General features: G+C 48.6%; 8 protein-coding genes across 8 annotated transcripts; 4 read left to right on the top strand and 4 right to left on the bottom strand.

The window, feature by feature from the left end:
* Nucleotides 1–913: 913 nt before the first annotated feature.
* Nucleotides 914–2310, top strand: I303_101963 (uncharacterized protein; the record flags this gene model as incomplete). The annotated part of the gene is made up of 2 exons (XM_065968447.1): nucleotides 914–1129; nucleotides 1237–2310. The coding sequence occupies 2 exons, from the start codon at nucleotides 914–916 to the stop codon at nucleotides 2308–2310; spliced, it is 1290 nt and encodes a 429-aa protein (XP_065824519.1).
* Nucleotides 2311–4106: 1796 nt separating this feature from the next.
* I303_101962 (uncharacterized protein) lies at nucleotides 4107–6799 on the top strand (the record flags this gene model as incomplete). The annotated part of the gene is made up of 7 exons (XM_018405254.1): nucleotides 4107–4556; nucleotides 4652–4972; nucleotides 5047–5313; nucleotides 5378–5554; nucleotides 5619–5861; nucleotides 5944–6431; nucleotides 6511–6799. The coding sequence occupies 7 exons, from the start codon at nucleotides 4107–4109 to the stop codon at nucleotides 6797–6799; spliced, it is 2235 nt and encodes a 744-aa protein (XP_018265535.1).
* Nucleotides 6800–7071: 272 nt separating this feature from the next.
* Nucleotides 7072–9262, bottom strand: I303_101961 (uncharacterized protein; the record flags this gene model as incomplete). Its single annotated transcript, XM_018405255.1, has 9 exons — nucleotides 7072–7095; nucleotides 7213–7797; nucleotides 7872–7965; nucleotides 8046–8159; nucleotides 8282–8494; nucleotides 8583–8675; nucleotides 8734–8945; nucleotides 9018–9179; nucleotides 9239–9262. The coding sequence occupies 9 exons, from the start codon at nucleotides 9260–9262 to the stop codon at nucleotides 7072–7074; spliced, it is 1521 nt and encodes a 506-aa protein (XP_018265536.1).
* A 553-nt stretch (nucleotides 9263–9815) lies between these two features.
* I303_101960 (tartrate dehydrogenase) lies at nucleotides 9816–11193 on the top strand (the record flags this gene model as incomplete). The annotated part of the gene is made up of 6 exons (XM_018405256.1): nucleotides 9816–9858; nucleotides 9909–10010; nucleotides 10083–10522; nucleotides 10584–10664; nucleotides 10719–10795; nucleotides 10863–11193. 6 exons carry the CDS (start codon nucleotides 9816–9818, stop codon nucleotides 11191–11193), a joined length of 1074 nt encoding a protein of 357 aa, XP_018265537.1.
* Nucleotides 11194–11442: 249 nt separating this feature from the next.
* I303_101959 (haloacid dehalogenase, type II) lies at nucleotides 11443–12494 on the bottom strand (the record flags this gene model as incomplete). The annotated part of the gene is made up of 4 exons (XM_018405257.1): nucleotides 11443–11618; nucleotides 11687–12211; nucleotides 12406–12426; nucleotides 12479–12494. The coding sequence occupies 4 exons, from the start codon at nucleotides 12492–12494 to the stop codon at nucleotides 11443–11445; spliced, it is 738 nt and encodes a 245-aa protein (XP_018265538.1).
* Nucleotides 12495–13121: 627 nt separating this feature from the next.
* On the top strand, nucleotides 13122–14871 carry I303_101958 (4-aminobutyrate transaminase; the record flags this gene model as incomplete). Its single annotated transcript, XM_018405258.1, has 6 exons — nucleotides 13122–13301; nucleotides 13359–13662; nucleotides 13735–13805; nucleotides 13866–14285; nucleotides 14354–14539; nucleotides 14608–14871. 6 exons carry the CDS (start codon nucleotides 13122–13124, stop codon nucleotides 14869–14871), a joined length of 1425 nt encoding a protein of 474 aa, XP_018265539.1.
* A 274-nt stretch (nucleotides 14872–15145) lies between these two features.
* I303_101957 (uncharacterized protein) lies at nucleotides 15146–17015 on the bottom strand (the record flags this gene model as incomplete). Its single annotated transcript, XM_018405259.1, has 5 exons — nucleotides 15146–15405; nucleotides 15492–15581; nucleotides 15657–16196; nucleotides 16286–16663; nucleotides 16748–17015. 5 exons carry the CDS (start codon nucleotides 17013–17015, stop codon nucleotides 15146–15148), a joined length of 1536 nt encoding a protein of 511 aa, XP_018265540.1.
* A 465-nt stretch (nucleotides 17016–17480) lies between these two features.
* On the bottom strand, nucleotides 17481–21551 carry I303_101956 (uncharacterized protein; the record flags this gene model as incomplete). The annotated part of the gene is made up of 13 exons (XM_018405260.1): nucleotides 17481–18003; nucleotides 18067–18129; nucleotides 18189–18399; nucleotides 18498–18736; nucleotides 18805–18882; nucleotides 18941–19407; nucleotides 19462–19782; nucleotides 19838–20012; nucleotides 20071–20222; nucleotides 20303–20431; nucleotides 20567–20854; nucleotides 20919–21082; nucleotides 21206–21551. 13 exons carry the CDS (start codon nucleotides 21549–21551, stop codon nucleotides 17481–17483), a joined length of 3156 nt encoding a protein of 1051 aa, XP_018265541.1.
* Between the last annotated feature and the right edge of the window lie 226 nt (nucleotides 21552–21777).

Genomic DNA, 21777 nt, shown 5'->3' with positions numbered 1-21777 from the left:
TATTCGTTTGCAATCAACGAGCAGACGGAAGACAGAAGACAGCATCCTTTAATGTGTTCACGATCACGATGGTTGCATGGAAGATCGCATCGCATCGCACCGCACCACATCGTTTCTCATGGTCGCTGTGTCATTCTTACGCATGCGTGAGACTTTATCATTTGAATTGATTCAACATGTTGATGCATCGAGTTAGCGCTGTATCAGATAACATAATCGTACAGTACAAGCGATCAGAGATTCTTCTAGACTTGGACCGGCTAGGTCCTCATGGCGAGATATCGAATTGCATCATGAACGTTTTTAACCAATTAACCTTTCGCGCGGCTTACGGTATATGTTGGTCTACCTACACACCTACACACAGCACAGCGGCTGTGTGAAAGGGCATGCAGGGAGAGCGATGATCCTTTGTTGCCAAGGTTGATTCAGTTGGTTGCCGAACAAAGAAAGGAGCAATTCAGTCAATCAAACAACCAACTTGACAATTAGTCACAGAACAAAGGGAAAGCGCAGAGGAAATCCCTCACAGCTCAGAGCTCACACAGCATTTGGAATTATGCACCCTGAATCCATTGAACTTTGATTCCGTTTGACCGTTATACCGTTTATGCCGCTCCACGTCGACAAAGCTATAAGTACATGCAGACTCGCCCACTTCCACGTCGATCACCCACTAATTCCCCCGGCCACATTTCACCACCATACATACATACATACCCGTTTGTTCTATTTCGTTGTACAGCATTTTTATCATAGATACCACCGCTGACTGACATACCAACTTCTCATTGACTCAACTACATACATATACATAAACCACTTATTCTTTCTTTGTATTTCCATTTTATCCAATTGCATATACAATTACAGTTCATTCATCGCTCGTCATACTCCATCATCACGCCACACAATGTCTCCAGCCAACGCCGTAGCTTCGTCATCCAAACGACCCGCGCCATCACAATCAACGCCGTCCCCAAACAAGGCGGCCAAACGACCTCGCGCTTCCACGTCATCAGCACCCAACGACGACGCTGAAGATCACGATGAAGAGGGCGACGCCGAACATGAAGGTGGCGAGGAGGATGGGGACTTGCAAGCTAAGATCGCTAGAAAGGAGGCGAGGGTAAGCCCGAGTCTGAACTTTGTTCTTACGTCCTTACAATCCGCGCCACCCAACTTTATACCTTGCTTCCGGAGGGGCCATGATGCTAATTCGGATCTGCCACACAGACAATCCGAAATCGAGAGTCAGCTCAACGATCACGAAATCAACGCAAAGCACACTTGGTCTACCTAGAAAAGAGGGTCGTCGAGCTGGAAGCTGAGAACAAAGCCTTGAAAGGCGGAGAAACGATGTCGATCTCCGGATCTCCGACCTCACCATCCTCATACAGCGCAAGGGAAGCATCACCCGCTCAAAGCGTCATATCCCTCGCCAATGACCTTGGCATACCGTCTGTACTCGTCAACGGTACAGGAGTCAGACTATCGAATGTTGCCCCCCCTCCAGCTGATCTCGAAATGGAAGATGTCAAGCCCAATATCCAGCAATCCCCCGTGCCTACGTCGCATCAACCTCTCCCGCAGACAGGCTTCGCGACAAACAGCACCCAGCTGGATCAGCTGAAAGCCGAGAATTCCGCTTTGCGAGAACGTATATCACTGTTAGAGAACCTCGTCAAGCAAGTCGTGGCAGTTGCCAATTTCTCTGGACTGTCTACTGCCCAACAAGAAGCCAAGCCTGCTGTCCATCGACAACAGACTAGCGAGATCGTCTCCCCAATCACTGGCAACAGCATGGACTGGTCTTCTCTTCTTTCGGCTTCCGGCCCTGTCGCACCTACCGCAGGGCTAGAATCCACCCTATCTCCACCATACTATCCAAGCACAATTACCGATGCCCCACCAGCTACCTCACATCAAGCTATTCAACAACCCGAATCCTCTTATCATCGAATCGCGTTGGAAAGCAACGCTTCGATGCCAGCGAACCCCGTCGCTCGCCACCCAGCAGAGGTGGCGACTTCATCTTTACCTGCACCTCGCGGTGCGGAGAAAGGTAAGGCCCTGCAGCGGGCGAGGGGGACCAATTCAACGGTTTCGACTTTGACTTTGTCAACAACAAGCGATTTGATCACGGAGGAGAGAATAGCTTTGGTAGCGAGATTGGTAATAGCTTTGGCCCATCAGAGAGGTTGGATAACTTCAACAACAACATCGTCAACTTCTCCTTTGGGAACAACAGCAACAACGCCAATGGTAGCATGTGGAATGGAGCATTCGAAAATGGAATCAACCAATTGAATACGTCCGTCGAGTCATTGGAGAATTGGGATGAAGCGATGAAGAATCTGATTGAAGATATAGAAGGAAGCAACAACAAGTCAGAAAATGAACACCATGTCGCAAACGAACACCATGTCGCAAACGAACGATTGAGCGGAAGCGTATTGGGTATGGAATGGTTCGGAGGAAATGGGGAACATGTTGTAGTATAGCCAATATAAAGGCAAGGAAGGCGGACAGAAGCACAAAACCCGAAACGGAAACAAGCAAAATTCTATGGCTGAGAAGTGTACACCATTCAAGATCGATATCCCATCACATCAAGTATTCATATTTGTGAAGAAAGTGTGAAGCATCATCAACTCGACTATATATATGGACAATCAGACTCATCGAAACTCAATCGACACTCGGTATATATACGACTCATCCGTCACTCCGCTGTTTCAAGGTATCTCAAGAATTGATAGGAAGGCCGAAAGAGGATCTCGATTGGATCATCGACCGATGTTTGATAGGTGATAGATCGGACTGTTCCAAGGTCTCCGCGTCTCACACCCGCTCGCCCTTTGGGCTTGAGCCGTGTTTCTTCGCGTGAGCGGGACGGTCGATCTGTACATCATCGAACTAGGAAGATATTCAGGCGAGATCTCTCCAGAGCTTTGAACATCGTTTTCGATGATTCCGAGGACATGAAGGGAACGATGATGGATAAGTACATATCCGGGCTGGAGGTTGTAGGACGCGGTTCTGGAGTCATGTCGAGTACGTATATAGTATGGTAGTATATAGCCTATGCATGATTAGTACAGTCAACTCAGTCAACTCAGTCGATTCAATTGGTCGTACCAGCATAACTTCACTGGCGCATATTGATGGACTGAAGCATGACGATTTATTAGTAGGCAGGAGTATGAGGTAGGAATATAAAGAACGTTTATCTCCGCGTGATAGGATGATGTTCTAGAACCAAGCTAAATTGGGAGAATTCAGGCTTCAGGATTCAGGGTAAATTGATTTTGATGATTTTCGCAGTCGCAATAGTCTGACAACGTCATTCTAATTTTTCAAATAATACGACAGATTGCTATCTATAGATGCCAGATGCACTTCGAGTGCTTAGCCTGATTACAAGCATGCACTAGGACTACGGGTACAAGACTGCGATGGAGGATGCAGTAGTACTAATTGTTGTTTCGTATTTCAACGATCAATGATCCAGGTTGTCAAGGACGCAGTCACTTTTAGAGCTGATATCACGCTGTAAGATAAGCGACTAGACTGCGGAGAAGCTAAGGAAGAAAGTGAGTTAGCGGGGTCGATCTGTCGCGCTAGATCTCGAAAGATCAAGCTGCGGAGCGAGACACCATCATTTTATGCTGTCACTCATCACTACTGTCACAAGATATATCCCTCCGAGCTGCGTGCGATGTCTACGGCTACGGCGAAGCGGCCTATCCTGAATCATCTTAGCTCAGAGTGACTTGCTGACTTCGCCATCCAATCTTCACCGCACACCGTAAAGATCTTCACAGGTTCCCCGATCTAATCACTCGAATACTCGAAGACTCAGTCACGCACAGGGCGAAGCTCAGGCTGAGTCGGCTTGCTCAGTAAAGCTATACTCGTTCGCAGAGACATACGATCAAGTGCACTCATATGCCCTCTTCGCTTGGGTAAAACAAAACACAAAAGGAAAATCGAGCAACTCATATATACTCTAGATTGGTCAATTGTCGATTCATAATTGTGACAAGAAAGCCAAACCCGCACGACCAACGTCTTCATCAACAGCGCCATCATCATCTTCCGAAATGCCATCCCCCAACGCACCCAAACCCAAACTACATATCCCCATCACCGAAAAATCATCGCCGTTCTTCTCGAAACCATACAACCCCTCTCGAAGTCAACTATCTCCCATACCCGATAACTCACCTGTCAGTGGGTTCCAGCAATCTAGCAGTACCTCGGAATCGCAACCCAGTTCCTCGGATGGGGGCTTAGACGTTGACTGTCAGACCCCGTTATTACCTTCTCCTGGCAGACTCGAAAACGGTCATGGTCATGGGCATGGACATATCGATCGCAGTTATCCGTTCCCATCAGACTGGAGGAACAGCAATCACAACTCTGCATTATTGACGAGATTGAAGATGCTTTTAAGAAAAGGTCCTCATCCGCATAATGTGCTCGTTAAGAGGGTGGTGGTGTTACTGTTCGTGCTGGGATTAGCGGTTTTAGGATTACATACCCAGTCCAACGTGAGTATTCTTTGCTCAACAGTCTGTGACGGGACGGACAAAGTTCAGTGCACAAATTGTTCAATGAGTAAAAGCCGCTAATTCAAGAACTACAGTCAATGTCTCTATCTTCCTCAAAGGGTGATTTCGATTCTTCACGAGATCCTCTCGCCAATCCTGCTGCGGCGAACACGGAAAAACCAAAACGTCCTTTCAAATACCCTTTCCAGCTATCAACCCCTTCCGGAGTTAAGCACAAGACGATATATTCAGATGCGCATGCTCAGGGGAAGAGAACGATTGATATCGCTTCGGAGCCATTGCCCATCACGGCGAGCTTGCGAGAACGGCTAGATGCGTGGCGGGAAGCTCCAGGTGGTCGAGGGGAGGTTGAGGGCGAAGTGGAGCATGGTGGGTTTGTCCAATGGAATTTGGAGGTAAGTCCAGTCGATCCACTTTCTGTAATCTGGTTGTGGGGCTAACAAGGATTAATGCGTGTATCACACTTCAGCAATGCGATACCATCTCGGAACAACATAATACACATATGATCCAACATTCTGCCAATCTGTGGGCATCAGTCAACCGGACTTCGCTGCATCAGTATCGAACGGAATTGATAGATCACATGGAAGGTGTTCTTGATCGAGGGGAACATGAGGGCTACGGTGAAGGCAGAGGGATAGTCATGGTGGCTGGAAATGCGGATACGTTGCAAAGGGTCAAATGGAGTTTACAAATGCTCAGAAGCTACGGAAGCGAATTACCCGTTCAGATCGTAAGTGTACACATTCGACAATATCACTCGATCCGAAGTACAGGCGCTGATCGTTTAGGTGTAGTACCACTTCCCAAGTGAGAAACCAAAGGAGGATGATCCCATCGTCAATGATCTGAAAGAGTTGAACGCCGAATTGGTGGAAGCGGCAGGTCAACAAAGAGACGCTAAAAAGAATAAGTCGTATCACCTCAAAGCTCTTGCAGTCGTACAAAGTCCCTTCAGAGAAGTCCTCTATCTTGTAAGTGGATCACTGCGATTGTCTGAGAAAGAAAGGAAATGCTGAGACTTGCTGTCAATGGCAGGACTCCGATTCGATCCCTACGCGCGATCCAGCTTACATGTTCGATGCGCCCAACTATAAGCGACTCGGGATTTGGGCGACACCGGATTACTGGAAAACATCAGCGAACAATCCGATATGGAGCATCATCGGTGTCAAATGCAGGAACGAATGGGAGATGGAGACTGGCCAGATGTTTATTGATAAATCGTTACATCTCGATACTTTCCTACTGATCAAGTACATGCTGGAAAGACATGAATTTGTGAGTTTTCAATTTCTGTATCTCGTAGTCTCCGTCATAGGTACAATGATCCTTTACTTACCCTTATGATTGCACCTCCTAGTGGTTCTACTTCTCGGATGGCGATAAAGATATATTCCGCTGGGCGATGTTAGCTTTACGAAAGCGATGGGCAGTCCCCGGTCGATGGGTTGGTGCCGCCGCCTTACCATCTGGAACAGCTTCTGGCGATTTCTGCTCGCATACGATGCTCCAGCATGATTCATGGGGAGAACCGTTATTCGTGCATTACAATCTCCTCAAGCAGATCCCTTCCGGCGTAGGAAGAGGGTTCTCATGGGGAAGGACCAAACAGATGCCCTTGTTCAATACTTGGCCCGCTACTCCTGCCACGGCCCGTCTGAACGAGCCTGAGACGAAACCGTCTGACGATATCTTACCTGGACTCGGAGATGTGGACTGTGATATGCTGGCGGACGCCCAGGAGGACGGCACAGCCAGAGCGCCGGCGAAAGAGATGATTATGCGCCGAGCGGCTAGAGAAAGGGGCATCAAAGTTAAATACCATGGAGGGTGGATATCTGCCTTGTGGTGAGTCAAGTCAAAATGCGCTCTGCTATATTTTAGCTACCAAGCATCGCGCTAACTGCAACATATCTTCTTGATCCAGTATTGACCTTGATTACATCGATCCTCGACCGGAAGACCGTAAAGAGGCCGATGCAGAACGAAAGAAAATAATGGAAGAACAAGCGGCTCTGTCGCCTGTCCCAGACGAGCCCGCATCCGCACCAAAAGAGGACGCGGACGAAGAGGACAAAGAATTCGTAGGAGTTATATATCCCGATTGGGAACAGAGTCCAATAGAAGTGGTCCAGTGGAGAGACGATGAGCACCTGAAGGACTTTGAGAGCAAGATTTATGATTTGGGTTTCAAACCTAGTGGACCGGGATTCTAAGCGGAAACTGTAGATGAGATGTCATGTGTAAGATGACGGAAAGAAGTCAAAAGGGATGCATGATCGGAGCTGGTCTCACGACTTCCCACCCAATGTATTTTTATTATGCTTTATTCGTATTGTATGTTGTGGAAATAGATCATGTCATACCATAGAATGTATAGAAGTGTCAGCGTGCCAGTGCAGAGACAAATGCATGTTGATGTTGACATTGATGGGATGAGCTATAGTACGGATGGGTCTGTTGTAAACTACAGCTTTGCCCGATGTAGTCATATACCGCCGATGGTGATGAGCTGTTGTGTGTGTGCAAAACTTCTATCAGCACATATATCATATACGAGTACGAGTGGGTAGACACGTCGGAGGGAAGTACAAAGTATGAATATTCCTCGGCTCGGCACGACGCTCACCTTCTCGATTTGGAACTCATTAATTCCACCTGGTCCTCCCTCTCTACCGAACCCACTCTGTTTGACCCCTCCAAAAGGGATACAAGCTTGGGCAATCACACCAGTATTCACACCGACCATACCCACTTCCAACGCCTCCGCTACCCTGTTCGACCTGCCCAAGTCCTTCGTGAAGAAATAAGCCGCCAGACCCACTTCCGTCGAATTGGCACGCTGGATCACTTCTTCGTCCGTCTCAAACTTGAAGAGTGGTGCCAAGGGTCCGAAAGTCTCTTCTGAGGCTACGTAACTTGAGGGATCGACATCGATAATTACCGTAGGCTGGAAGAAACATGTCTCCTTTGCCTCAGAGCCTGAATTTGAGGCTGACGATGGCGTGAACCTCTCTCCCCCGACTAGGATCTTGGCGCCCTTCGAGACGGCGTCTTTGACGTGTCGCTCGACTTTCTCGACCCCGCGTTGGTTGACTAAAGGACCGATGGTTACGCCCTCGGTCATGCCGTCCCCTACTTTGAAGGCTTTTACTTTCTCGGCGAGCAGGTTGGCGAATTGCGTGTAGACTTTGGAGTGTACGAATATTCGGTTCTATGATTGGATGAGGTCAGCACAGATATCATCGTGCTGCGATCCTCAAAACAGGGCGAGAAATGGACACTCACGGCGCAAACACAGGTTTGACCCGCAGCTCGGAATTTGGAAGCTATCACTCCATTCACGGCAGTTTCCAGATCGGCATCATCGAAAATGATGAATCTACAAGCAAGTTCCAACACAGCATATTAGCTGGGCCAGCTTCCGTGCATGTGTTGGTCCAGACCACAACGCTGACTCACGCTGCGTTTCCACCGAGCTCAAAGGACAGCTTCTTCAAGGTGGAACTACTTTGCTGCATGAGCAATCGTCCCACAGGAGTGGATCCAGTGAACGAGATCTTGGAGACTTTCGGGCTAAAGCCAAGAAAAATTGTATCAGCCCACCATTACTTTAGCCATGACGTTTGTGTGACGTTGTATCTACTTCGATGGCACGGAACAGGACAAGACAAGACAAGACATAACACTCGACTCACTTTTCGCACAACTCCAAACCGGCTGCAGCTTCCCTATCCCCTTTGTCCATACAGACCACATTGACCACACCTGCTGGGATGCCGACTCTCTCGCACAGTACAGCCATCGCCAATGCGGACAAGGGAGTCTCCGCTGGGGCTTTGATCACTACGGTACAGCCCGCTGCGAGGGCAGGAGCCATTTTACGGGTGATCATGGCATTGGGAAAGTTCCTATTTGACCCAACGTGCACATTCACAGTATTAGCTACTTTGTCAAAAAGCATTTCCAGCTACAATGGAAAGCGAGATTGCAGCTTACCATGGAGTTATCAATCCGCAGACACCGATGGGCTGCTTGATGACCATATTTCTTGTACCAGGGAATGGACTAGGTATAGTCTGACCATACGTCCTATCTCTCACCAATTAGCTTCTATGCTGTACGTAGGTTAGGGTATCGGTTTATTCACCTCAATCCTTCGGCAGCATTCCATTGTAAGAACGAAGCTCCATACGCAATCTCCCCTTTGGCTTCCGTGAGGGGTTTCCCATTCTCCACACAAAGTATCGTACCGAGATCCTGGACGTGCTGTTCCATCAGGCCATGCAATTTGAGCAGATAAGCTGATCGTTGGTAAGCCGTCAAAGCGGACCATGCTGGTAATGCTGCTTTCGCTGCATCCTACCTCAGGAGTCCTTTGTAATCAGCTCAGTCATCTCTTGGTGTCCTGGAACCGGAGTTGAGATCACTTACGATAGCTTCGGCAACTTGACCTCTAGGCATATGAGGCATATCTGCTAGTTTGGCACCTGTAGCTGGGTTGGTCAGGGGAAAGGTAGCCCCGTCGGTAGCGCCCACCCATTTTCCATTGATGTAGCCTTGAGAACGGAACAGGTCCGCATCGGACAACAGAGCCTACACAATGAGTCAGCTTGCTCGTCAGCTACTTCAGCCTGGCAACGGGCCGCACTCACGCTGAGATCTTGAGTTTTCGACATTGCAGAGTTGGCGGTGTGGCTTGACTATTCTTACTTGATGGAGCGGTAAGAAGAAATCGATTTGCTCTCGGGATGTCATAAACGGAGAGCTCAATCTGTTGACTCATAGCTTCAACAGACTGTCTGTCACCTTAGCTGTCTTCGACATTTGCGAAATATCACTCGGACCGCAACGACAAGCGCTAAGTCAAGTTACCGAACGGACCTCGTTTAACCATCAGGCCAACGCATCAGCCGACGGGTAATTCGGGTATTACCGAGAAGGATCCAAGTCCGAAGCTGTTTGGTTCCGAACGTGTCATACAGTCACTTAAACGAACGGGCCGATCAGATGCTCATCGTCTAACTTGTACAAGTGTACCAATTGTATTGAGAGGGCTATTTCCCAGAAGCAGAGACTAGTCGACTGAGCCCAGGAATTACGGCCGCTTGCTTGCAACTCTACAGAACCCCCTCACATCAAATCAAGCTGATTCTGTGCGCAACAAGAATCCCCTTGCATCCCGTCTCTAACGCGATCCCAACCAACTCGCACGAAAAGTCTGATTATACGATGCCTGTCCGTCAACATAACATTGCTGTCATCGCTGGTGATGGTGAGTGCTTCAGTCAGATGTCTGGCAGAAGTTGCTGACCTCAGCACTAGGTATCGGTATCGAGGTGACTGCATCCACGTTAGAAGTACTGCGGGCTGTCCAAAAGAAGGTTGGGGGATTTGAGCTCAAGTTTGACGAGCTTGACTACGGAAGTAAGTGGTGTATGATTCACGAAAAAAATGACCGGCCACTCTGAGCGTCGACTGATTAATGCAATCATATAGGTGCTCGATACAAGGCAAAAGGATCCTACACACCGGAAGGATGGCTGGAACACCTCCGGAAATTCGATGCTATCTTTTTCGGAGCAGTCGGAGATCCAGACGTTCCAGACCACATCTCGTTATGGGATCTGATCTTACCTATGAGGCAGAAATTCCAGCAATATGTCAATGTCAGACCATCGGCGATCTTACCTGGAATCCCAGCCAGAATCACCAACGCCCAAGTAGGCGACTTGGACTGGGTGATCGTCAGGGAGAACACGGAGGGTGAATATGCCGGTCAAGGTGGACGAACGCATGTAGGAACACCCTGGGAGACCGCTACAGAAGTTTCGATCTTCACTCGTCGAGGGGTCGAAAGAGTCATGAGATTCGCCTTTGAGATCGCTCAAAAGAGACCTCGAAAGCTTTTGACTGTAGTCAGCAAGTCTAATGCTCAAGTGAGTTCGACACTATCATTTAACTGACCAATGACACCCAGCTGATGATTAAACTGCGCAGCGATATGGTCTAGTGCTTTGGGATGAAGTTGCAGAGCTAGTCTCGAAGGATTTCCCTGATGTGAAATGGGACAAAATGCTTGTGCGTATGATTTACAACGAATGAAACCGGTCGAAATGCTTATGTTTTTGGCAGGTCGACGCTATGACGGTCCGAATGGTCTCAAAACCAAAATCATTAGACACTATCGTCACCACCAACCTACACGGGGAGTGAGTACTGCATTTCTGAAGGATAAGTGCAGCTATAGTCACAGGCTGATTTGATTGTCGGCTGTAGTATCTTGTCAGATCTCGCAGCAGGAGTATCAGGTTCTATCGGTATCGCTCACTCCTCATCTCTCGACCCTACTCGAGAATCTCCTTCGCTATTTGAGCCGGTCCACGGTGCAGCCTTCGATATTATGGGCAAAAATCTCGCAAACCCCATTGCTGCCATCATGTCCGCTGCCGAGATGCTCAGATGGCTCGGGGAAAACCAAGCTGCTGAAATAGTTGAGAACGCCTGTAAGACCAGTATTGCAAATGGTCAGACCACGGGGGATTTAGGTGGAAAGTTGAAGACTAGTGAAGTCACCCAAGTAGTGCTTGAGCTTATAGAAGGCAAATAAGTCTGGGCATGCATATGATCCACGCTTTGACATTTGTTGACTGAGACGGTGGAATTCAGAAATGACACGGAATATCGGAGCGTGAAATATCTACCATGTACGGCTTGAGATAGTTCTCATGTAAGGCTGGCTAAAGTTCTTGCTTGTGGAAAAGACAAAAGCAAAGAACACAAGCAGCGTACTGGGAATAAACGGCAGGAGGAGATGTAGAAATCCTATACATGCAACATAGTTATGGATCAAGATCATCTAAGCTGTCTTCTTTCCCCACTTCTCTACGATACCCTTACCCAGCGTAACAAGATCTGGAGTGACCAAATCCGCTTTGCCAAAGATATCCACACATTCATCAAGCTCGTAAGTGGTAGTGTATGCGGTGCTGAATCCAGCTGATTTGGCAGCAGCGATATCCCAGGCATGTGAAGCTGGTCCCAATGTCAGCGCAAAGTCTAGACTTCGGAGAATTATCTCTGTGTGGGGCTCTCAGACCTACCGGCAAACACAGAGACTTCTCCAGGTTTATCCGATCCAGCCTTCTCCCTTGCGAATTTGTATACTGCCGGCTCAGGCTTACCAGCCTTGACCATATCAGCGGACAAGATGTGATCCAGCGGCATCGGTACACCGGCTTTATCGAAGTACCCCTTCACTCGGTCTACATTCGCATCTGAGCAACACCAAACTTCGAATCCACCATCTCTGAGAGTCTGCATCATCTCCGCAAGTCCCGGTCTAGGCTTCAGCTTCTTGTACTCCTCCCTTATGTATTCTACGTCCTCGGCAGTGAAGAAGTCCTCCAAGTCCTCAGCTGGGATACCAGCTTGGAAGAGCACTCTTTTCAGCGTACTGGATAAGATGTCGAAGAAGGGTTTGTATTGTTTGATTTGGGACAAGTACGAGTAGTCTCGCTCGGTTCCGCACACCCAGGCGTAGAAGAGGAGTTTGGTAGGTATACCGTATTTCGCGAGCTTGTGACCCAGTCGAGTTTGCACTGCTTCTGCTCCGTTATCGTAGGAGACTGTGTATGGCAAAAGAAGATAACCAAGATCAAGAATGCGAAAGCAAGAGTTTCGATAGGAGGGTGTTCGAAAGGGGAGGGAACAGGATGACAAGGTAAGGACAGCCGGGGTGAAGGAGGAGAGCGCAGAGGTGTAGAAGTAGGATTCATCAGCTCTATCTCAGCGGGATTGCTTCCTCGAACAGCTGACTTACAGCAGGTACCGACAACATCGACTGCAGACAGTGGTCAGCTACAGTTAATCTGGACACTCGGACAAGCACTCACAAACGACTGAAGGCATTGTTAAGGGGATCTGGATATGGTATTTCTGGTCTGAGAAAGTGTAAAAGAGGATAGGTGCAGGCGAAGAAGTTGGAGCGTGATACAGCGAATGATCAAAGAGAGAGGAATCAGAGGAATATGAGATGCGATATTCAACTTATCTGGGTAACTACTTGAGAACCGAATCACATGAATTGAATACCCGGTCCGAAGTAATGGGTATCTTATCGGCTAAAACCGTTTGGCCAATGAAAGATAGACCCGCTCCTGCTCGCGTCGGCTGGAAGATCGTTTCGCGTTTCGGGATTCCCTGGGGTCCAATCTAAGCTAGAGAACACCGATGCAACACCGATCCTCTTCCTTACGTAAGCAAAATTTAGCCAAGCCAACAACAGGCGGATACTCAGACCACCAAAGGGAGAAGAAGCTGAGAATGCGCGTAAGATATCGATAGCTTGATGCGTCGGCAAAGTCACCTTTGCACAATGAACTGTGGTTTTTGATGATTGGCGCCCTCCGACATACGAGCCACCGTACAGACTCTGACAATCAAGATTCATCGAAGATGTTGATAATCATCTTCTCTGATATACTTCTTCATTCAGCCATCATATCACCAGGAGCGACACACGATTGATCAAGCAAAATGCCTTCGACCGCTACAGTCTCAGAGATCCCCTTGTTGCCATCGGCATCCAAACCACTCCCGTTGACCACCTCGACCCAGGGTCTCCAGAGTATCGCCGATAAGCACATCACCAAAGGTCTCGGTAGACTACGTGATCATGTCTTCAAGGAAGGTCGAGGTCTCAGAGTCCTCACCACTGTCAGTGATTCTCTGCCTGGACTGTGTCTCTCAGATCAACTGACGCAGTGAATGCAGGACAACCAAAAATTACTAGATTTCACATCTGGTATCGGAGTGACCTCTCTCGGACATGCTCACCCAGATGTCACTGCGGCAATCATCGAACAAGCCCAATCTATCATCCATGTACAATGCGCTATCGGATTGTCGGAGCCTTACGTTCAACTCGTCGAGTCATTACTCACCATGATGCCTGATCCAAGCCTGGACAGCTTCTTCTTCTGGAACTCCGGTTCCGAGGCGATCGAAGCTGCTATCAAGGTTGCTAGAACCAAGACAAAGAGAAATAACATTGTGGTCATGCAAGGTGGATACCACGGTGAGTCTGATTGATAGGGTCACAATCCTTCGTTCCTGAGTATGTATCTGACGGCCTGCCGACTGTATACAGGTCGAACTTCCGGTGCTGCCGCATTGACCCGGTCAAAGACCTCGTTCTTCAAAGGCACTGGTCCTCTCATGGTATGTCCATCGGAGCCAATCGATCTGCACGAGTAGCCCGTTGCTGACGTGCCTTCGCAGCCATGCGTGTACACCACTCCCTTTCCATACTGGCACGCCATGGGCTTGCCGAAAGATACACCTGAGGAAGTTTTAGTGGACCAAGCTATTTTAGGCATCGAAAATCTCCTTCAACAGCAGACCGCTCCGGAAGACACAGCTGCCATCTTCCTCGAACCAGTCATCGGTGAAGGTGGTTACGTGCCGACACCTCCAGCATACATAAAGCACCTCAGGCAGTTGTGCGACAAACACGGTATCATGCTTGTTGTCGACGAAATCCAGACCGGATTCTGCAGGACGGGAAAGACCTTTGCCATCGAGCATTCTGGCGTTAAACCAGACTTGATGGTCTTCGCTAAAGGTTTCGCCAACGGTATGCCGATCTCCGGTATTGTCACCCGAAGTGAGATCATGAGTGCTATGCAACCTGGTTCTTTGGTATGTAATTCAAATGTGAAACCGTGGTTGAAACGAGGATGACAAGGCTGATCTGACATCGTCATCAGGGTGGAACATACTCTGGGAATGTTGTCGCTTGCGCCGCCGCATTGGCAACTACCCGATACATGCGAACTCACGATATCTTGTCTCACGTCAACGCTCGATCTGAGCAGATCTTCAAGGGTCTCAGGGAAATCCAAGCTGATACCGAGAATGGAGGATGGATGATAGAGGAAATTCGAGGTCAAGGTGTGAGTTCTGTGGAGTCAGGACGACCTTTTCGCGTGCGGCTCTTGCTGACGCAAATCGCTCTGTATAGTTGATGATCGCTCTCGAGTTCAAAGATCCCAACTCCAAGCTCACTAGATCGCATTCTCGAGGCGACATCACCTTGCCGGGAAACCTCAACAAACTGGTCCAGGATGCCTGTTACGATCGAGGTCTACTCGTTCTGACAACCAGTATCTACCCAGTCCTCAGATTGATCCCTGCTTTGATACTGAGCGAAGATGAAGTCGAGGAGATGTTGGCAACAATGAAGGAGGCTGTCAAGGCGGTAGCTAGCTCGGTAGAAGGCAAATAGGTGTTCAGTCGTAGATTCTGGTCGTCCTCTTGTATTGGCTTTTGGTCCGTCATGCATCATTTCTTGTTCTTCTCTAAGTCCAACAAGGATCCCTTCGACCGATGAGAGCTGTACTGCATGATCGGAGAGCATTTTGGATGCCGCAGTATGGAATTTGGCTCAATATTTGGAATGAATACCATCGCACAAGCAAGCCGATCATATGAAATGCATAAATCATCAAAAGCGGAATCTATCGGACCTGAAGATACAATAACCCAACAGAGAAGCTACTTTACAGCTTGGCGCGAACAGCTCTTCCAGCCAATACAGCCTCGTCTGAATTCTCTAAAGCACCCTTCGTCTCATCCCCTTGACCCATCGCAGCTTTGATCAAGTTGACTTTAGACGTATATCGCTCACCAGTCAGCCAGTACGGTTGAGGCAGAGCGTCGTGGAAAGTTTTCTGTGCTGAAGCAGTAATGAAGCCGTTTTGTATACGGCTAGCTACGAGCGAAGAGATTGCTGCTGAACATCCAGGTATACGCGGCATACCTGTTTAGTGAACCAGTCATGAGGGTCAGCGAGTGTTTCACATCAAAAGGCCAAAGGATGTGTAGATAAGGGTACAAAGGACCTACCATGACCTGTGAAACCTGCACAGACAAAGACCCCGGGCTTATCAGGCACCTCGCCGACGTACGGCAAGAGGTCCGCAGAGTATCCAAGGACTATCCATTTTGGTTGATTGATCAGCCGACGTTCGATTGTGAGCAGCGGAAGGTTGAGGCAATAAGAGCACTTACCACCTGACCAGACCTTATCGACATTACCTTTCTCATCACCATTCCAATCGGCAAAATGCTTCTTCATAAAACCCGCGAAATACTCCTTCGCGCCTGGCATATATTGATCATCTCGTTTGTTGTCATACCATTGGGTCAGGTCATTGAGGAAACCTCCCTTCGCTCCTCCAAGTATCAGACTCCTATCTCCTACTCCGGGTATCCTGCCTCTACCTTGTCGAGGGATCATATAATCTACTTCGCCCGGACCATGTCTGAATCCATATGTGTACTTGATCGGACCAGGTAAGGCACCGTGAGAATGTGATGGTGCAGGAGTAATCGAACATGCTGTTCCTCTAACGGGGAAAATCAGGTCTTTGAACTCCGGTAAGAACCCTGAAGTGTATGCGTTGGAAGCTACGATCACTTGACCGGTTGTGATCGATCCTCTTGGAGTAGTGACTTCCCATTGACCAGGCTGGGTAGTCGATTCTTTGATGGAAAGTACAGGTGTATGCGTTTGAAGGTTGAGACCTTTTCCGATGGCAATATGTATCACTGATAACACCAATACCAATGAGCTTCTTCGTCTTAGCAAGTCATTGACATGAAGTGTAAGGTAGTGTACGAAGACCAAGAGGACTTACATGCCGTAGCAAGCTTATAAGGCCATAGATGTCCAGCAGGATAGCTCGCACCATAACAACCACCTTTGATCCCTGTCAACTTCTCCAATTCTTTCGGATCATGCACCGTCCTTATATCTTGTCCAGCAACATCACGGGGGAAAGCGGCCTTTCTAGCTTCGTAGTCTTTCTTTCCTGACGCCGCATCATCCTCTCTGAAGAAGATATCGAAAGCCCTCGTCACATGCATATCACAGCTGATATCTTCCTTCGTCACTAGATCTGCATATTGCTTCAGGGCGGCAGCTTCGAAAGTGAGTAGATGGTTGGCGATTGTTTGACCATGTTTCGCAGCTTCCGATCGGAATCCCACGAAAGGTATCGGTTTACAATGACCCCCTGCAGAGGTAATGTAGGCGTTATTTAGCAACCGGAATAGATAAGCTAGATAGTTGGATAAGCTGAATGGTGGAGGGGACTTACCATTTCTTGCTGTGGCTCCACTACACACTTCATCCGCTTCGAGCATAATCACATTGATCCTCTTGCCCATCTTCTCAGCTTCGAGATAGAGGTGATACGCAATCATCGCACCGGTCAGACCGGACCCAACGACAACTACGTCCACCGCTCGAGGAAGTTCCGGCGTTGTCCGCGCATTCTGCAGGACGGGATCTCGTTCACACAGCCAGAATGGCTCGAGACGATTCTTGACGGGCAACAATCGATCACTGTTCTCACTTGACGACATTCTTCTCGATTAATTAGCTGGGGTATCTTGTACAGAAGGTAGAGTAGGGAGCTCGCACTTCCACAAATCCAATAATGAACATACGGCCATGAACTACCCTCTCGCCCAGGTCAAATCCGAAGATATAACGTTATTCCTCCCATGTGGAATTAACTGAGTGAGACGAGATCGGGTCACTTCAAAAGACCGAACCGGCGTCTACATTTCAGACAAGAAACATTGCCTAGCCGACGCTACGACTTCTCCCAGTTGCATTTGTTACGTGATTTCCCGAAGTCGGGACTGACGAGCTGATGTGTGATCTCTGCTTTTCTATATAACAGCATGAGCTGGCGAAAAATGCACATGCATCACACATACATGGTCATGAGGGTCATAAAACGCCAAACAATCTCATATTGGTATTTGAATGTCCTTGGTACTCTGAATTAGCCGTCGTGGCTATAGATTTGCCGTTCCGAGTGTCTAATGGAGACCCATGTAGAACATGGGCTGATACCCGCCTCTCTGAGCACTATGCAACTTCCTCGCGTTTGCAGATTCCTCCGGCGTCAAAGTATCGAACTCCTTCAACATCTCTTTCAATTTACCCATTCCTGCTCCCGCTACCCCGGACATCGACATTGTACTAAGTCTCGATCCAGCTTTACCCAAACCGCTAGCTCTGGAGTGTGACCTGTTCAACATGGTCGAAGAGATAGTCGAAGAAATTGACAGCGGTGACGATGATGAATGATGATCTTCAATCGCAGATGATGAGTCATCTAATTGTAGGGATTTAGAAAATTGTGAATAGTCCGATCGCTGAGCCAAATACGGTTTGAGTAACCTGAGTTCGATTCTACCCAGGTGGTTTTCCGCCATGTATGATTTGAGGACATTGGGCTGGACGATGAATGAATTTCCGAGTTGTCGTAGCATGTCGAAGCGGTCGTTGATCGCTTGTATACCATAAGACGACATCGCTTCTTGGTATGATGCTAAGTCCCTGCGTTCATCAAGCAGGTCAGCGAGGGTATTCGAAAGCGTGGACAAGGGGTTGGAAGCTTACTTGGTCAACATCAATCCTCCAGTGGGATTTACCGGGAATTTCTTGTAGTGATCAAGCAATAGACTATGAACTATGTCAGTCACATCGGATACTAAACCTAGAAGCACAGCATCCTGACTGACCTGTGGAACGCTACTCCAACTTCGGTCAAGAAGGCTTCGGCGTTCTTTCCGCTCAGTCCCTCGACAACAGTCTCCTTGATCGTTACGAGAAACTCCGTACACAGCTCGCAAGGCTCAGTGTTGGTCCGGGCGAACGAGAGTTCATCGTTTTTGGGTTTATAGTCATTCTTCTTCTGCTTTGTCAGAAGGTATGAAAGGTGAGACACAATACCTATTCGGGTGAGAAGGGAAGTTAGTTATCTGTCAGCCTCTTTAAGTTGCAAGGTACCTCAGAAGCTGGAGAGTTGCGCGGAAGTGGGAACTGCTCACCATCCAAGGCCTTTTGAATCACAGTGTTGATCTTTCCTTCCATCCTGACAACATTATGCGAATTAATTGTATTCATCTCCCGCCTAATCGATACCACTGTTCCAGACAAGGGCAACAAAGCAGTTGAAGTATATCTTTGCCATAAGTGACAGATCTGGTCGGATGGCTTGATCACCGTCAAAGGCTGCAAGTCGGGCTCGGCTGATTTCGTATCTTGACTCTCGAGTCTTGCCAACGACCTGATCGAAATGAAAGCCTGCCGTCAGTATGCCGCAATTGAGAACAGCTAAATATACTGGGCACTCACGAATCCAAAGCCGTTTCAATGTATGATCTACCTATCGCTTCTGACAACACCTTCGAAAGGGCTAGAGCGTTCTTACCACTACATGTCCTGAACAATCAGTGTGATGCTTCCAATTCATGAGCGGGGGATAGCTTACACATCACCGCTTGCTGATAGCTCAACAGCCCTTCCAACAGCTTCAGCATGCCACTTGAGCATTCTTTCAGCCATCTCAATGGTCAACACCCCATCAGTCGACCACACCTTGTCTTCTAATCCCTTATTCACCAACTCCCCCTTGAGTGCCGTATCTTGCCTTCCCAGCCCCGGTCGTCCCTCTCCGGCAACGGGAGTCTGGGTCCCATTGGTCAACATAGCAGACTTAGTTCCTCCGCCTGGCCCTCCACCTGGCACTCCTAGGTGAGCACCGAAGGGTTTCGGGTGATGTCCTGGTACAGGCGTCGATGTGCCCCCAGTCTTGGACGTGAAGAGATTTGCATACTTCGATATGGCCGCTGCAGCTGTTTGAGCTGTTGATGATGATGTCGCAGCGGAACTTGATGTTTGTAGTTGATTCACGACTTTGTCGAGCAGAGAATTGGGTTTCGCCTTGAGGACGGTTTCCTGCATTGCAAATTCAGCCGCGAATCGTCCTCAGTGGACGAGGCTGAGACTCACATGATACCTCGTGAATCTACTCAGGAGACCCGCATACAGCTCAACCAAATTCTTACTCTCGCTCTCAAGATATCTTGTGCCCTCCAACCAAGGAACAAACATTTCTTCCAGTGCGTGATCAAGCATAGTTGCCAAAGGACCACTGGCGGATGTAGGGGCTTTCGACGATGCAGCGTTAGACGAGCCTAAGGTCAGATCATATGTCTTCAGGTCATCGACCAAAGCGGAGCAGATGGAGTGTGTTAAGTGGAGCATTCGAAGTACAGCGAGAGTAGATATAGTCGCTGCCCTGGACAAGAGTGATTCGAGGTGTTGTTGTATCTGCAATCGCATTAGCCGAAAGTCCGGGTCATGGAGCAATGTCCTCCTGACTTACGACTTGAGCGAACACCCTTTGCAAGAAGACCTGTAAAACGGCACTCGGATTGGGAAATACAGCTTTGACAATCTGAGCTTCTTGGCTGACCGTCACTCTGATCTCCTTGAGCAAAGCGTCCATCCCGGGTTCTGTCGTTGGCGGGGGAGCATCTGGATCGCCGATTGTTGTCCATCTGCCGAGCACAGATATTCATCAGCTTAGCTAGTAAGAGGACAAAAGCAGATACTGACAAGTCTACTGGTCTCTCTCCATCCACTGCACTATCAAGCTTCACTGCTTCCTCAAGTAGTCTATCTTTCGATATGAAGAAGTCATGTTGGTTGACGTAGATCTGTACACACGATGCACCACCGTTGAAGTCTTGTAGCGTCTTTGCGCAGTGCTGTAAGATCGAACAAAGCGTCAGCGTCCACAAGTGCTCAAGGATTCGGAATAATCGTTGTTGTAGAACAATGTGCTCACCGCCATCATCCGAGGATCACCTTTCCTATAACTCCTATCGAACAGCCTCAAAACTTCCTTTTCAAACTTCTCGCAATACCGTTCAATCTCGTCTCGGACCCTTTCAGCCTTCTCTTTCTCCATCCTTTTCTTCCCTATCGCTTTCGCACTGACCGGCGCATCCGAATTAGCCGTCGTCGGAGTCGAAGTTCCATTTCCATTAGGTTCTTTGGGAGTTTGAGCTTGTTCAGCTTCGTTCAACGCGGTCGTGGCATTATCAGCTACGTCCTTGGATACAGCCATCAACCTTCTCAGTATTACCGCTAATCTTGTACGGCCCTCTCGTGATGTTCGAGTCGCGAACAATGCTTCTAACGGCGTTGAAGATGTGCCGTCAGGTGAGGATATCGATGTTTGATGCGCCAAGGATAAGTAGTACGATAGGAGGAGGGAGGTGGATTGAGCTGTTGATCGCGTTTGATGCAGAGTATCTAGTTGTTCTCCTATCCGGACGGCTGTTCGTCCGACATCCGTAATTTTGGTCTCCAGATTCTCGAAGGAGTTCCCAATAGCCTAGGACGACAATCAGTTTAAGCCAAAATGCAGTTCATGGCGAGATACACAGTGTTGGACTCACCTCGAATCCACCATCCAACTCCCTCAACCTCCTTCCGTACTCCCTCTCAGCCCTCCGCACATCCGTCTCCATCTTTTTCGTCCGCTCAGCGACTTGCTGTCGTAGCGATAAGAGGGAGTCGAGCGCCGGCGAGAAAGTCTGCAAGAAAGGTTTGGGGTTGAATGCTGTCGCCCGCAAACGAGAATATTGTCAGCTCTACATCGATTCCTTGGAGGATCCGCTACTGAAGCGTAAAACCTTGTATGGTCGTCACTCAACGATGACCATGAGTTCTGGATTACACTTACGCCCAGGATCCACCTTGGACTCATTGATCAACTTCTCACTCAGCGTTCCGATAAAATCCTCCGTGCTATAATTACTTTCGAATGTCGACAGTTGCAAAGCACGCTCAATTATAGGATCTCGAGGCTTGCTATCCCTTCTGATCAGTCCAGAGGGATTCCCACTCGGGTTCAGGCCATTCTCAGTCGAGTTTCTATTCGATGTTGTAGTCGAGCCGGAGCCTGAAGCTGAAGCGTTATTGGCTATGGATGAAAGGGCTAATGAACTTGTATCTCGCTTTGCTGGTCTTCTGGGTGGTGTCCCTGGGAGACTGTTCGATCCTCCGCTCGGCGCTGGTGAAGCTGACATCGTGCGGCTGTCCACCTTCCGACACAAGTGCTGCCCTTCGACTGTTCTGATATCCCTATCACTCTGGATGTTGACCGAGACGGTATGAGTGATACCTCGCAGGGTGATTGTTGTCATCCGGCAATGACGCTTTGTCGCTTTGCTTTGGTAACTTACCGCGCGTAGAGAAAAGGCGGTCCTCGCCGCACTGCGATGAATCACTCTCTAAATCTTCAAATGCCATAGA

This window comes from Kwoniella dejecticola, chromosome 2, assembly GCF_000512565.2.
Source record: "Kwoniella dejecticola CBS 10117 chromosome 2, complete sequence".
In the NCBI taxonomy this organism is placed as follows: domain Eukaryota; kingdom Fungi; phylum Basidiomycota; class Tremellomycetes; order Tremellales; family Cryptococcaceae; genus Kwoniella; species Kwoniella dejecticola.
Note: the sequence above shows the minus strand (reverse complement) of the source record. Positions and strands in the feature narration are given on the sequence as shown.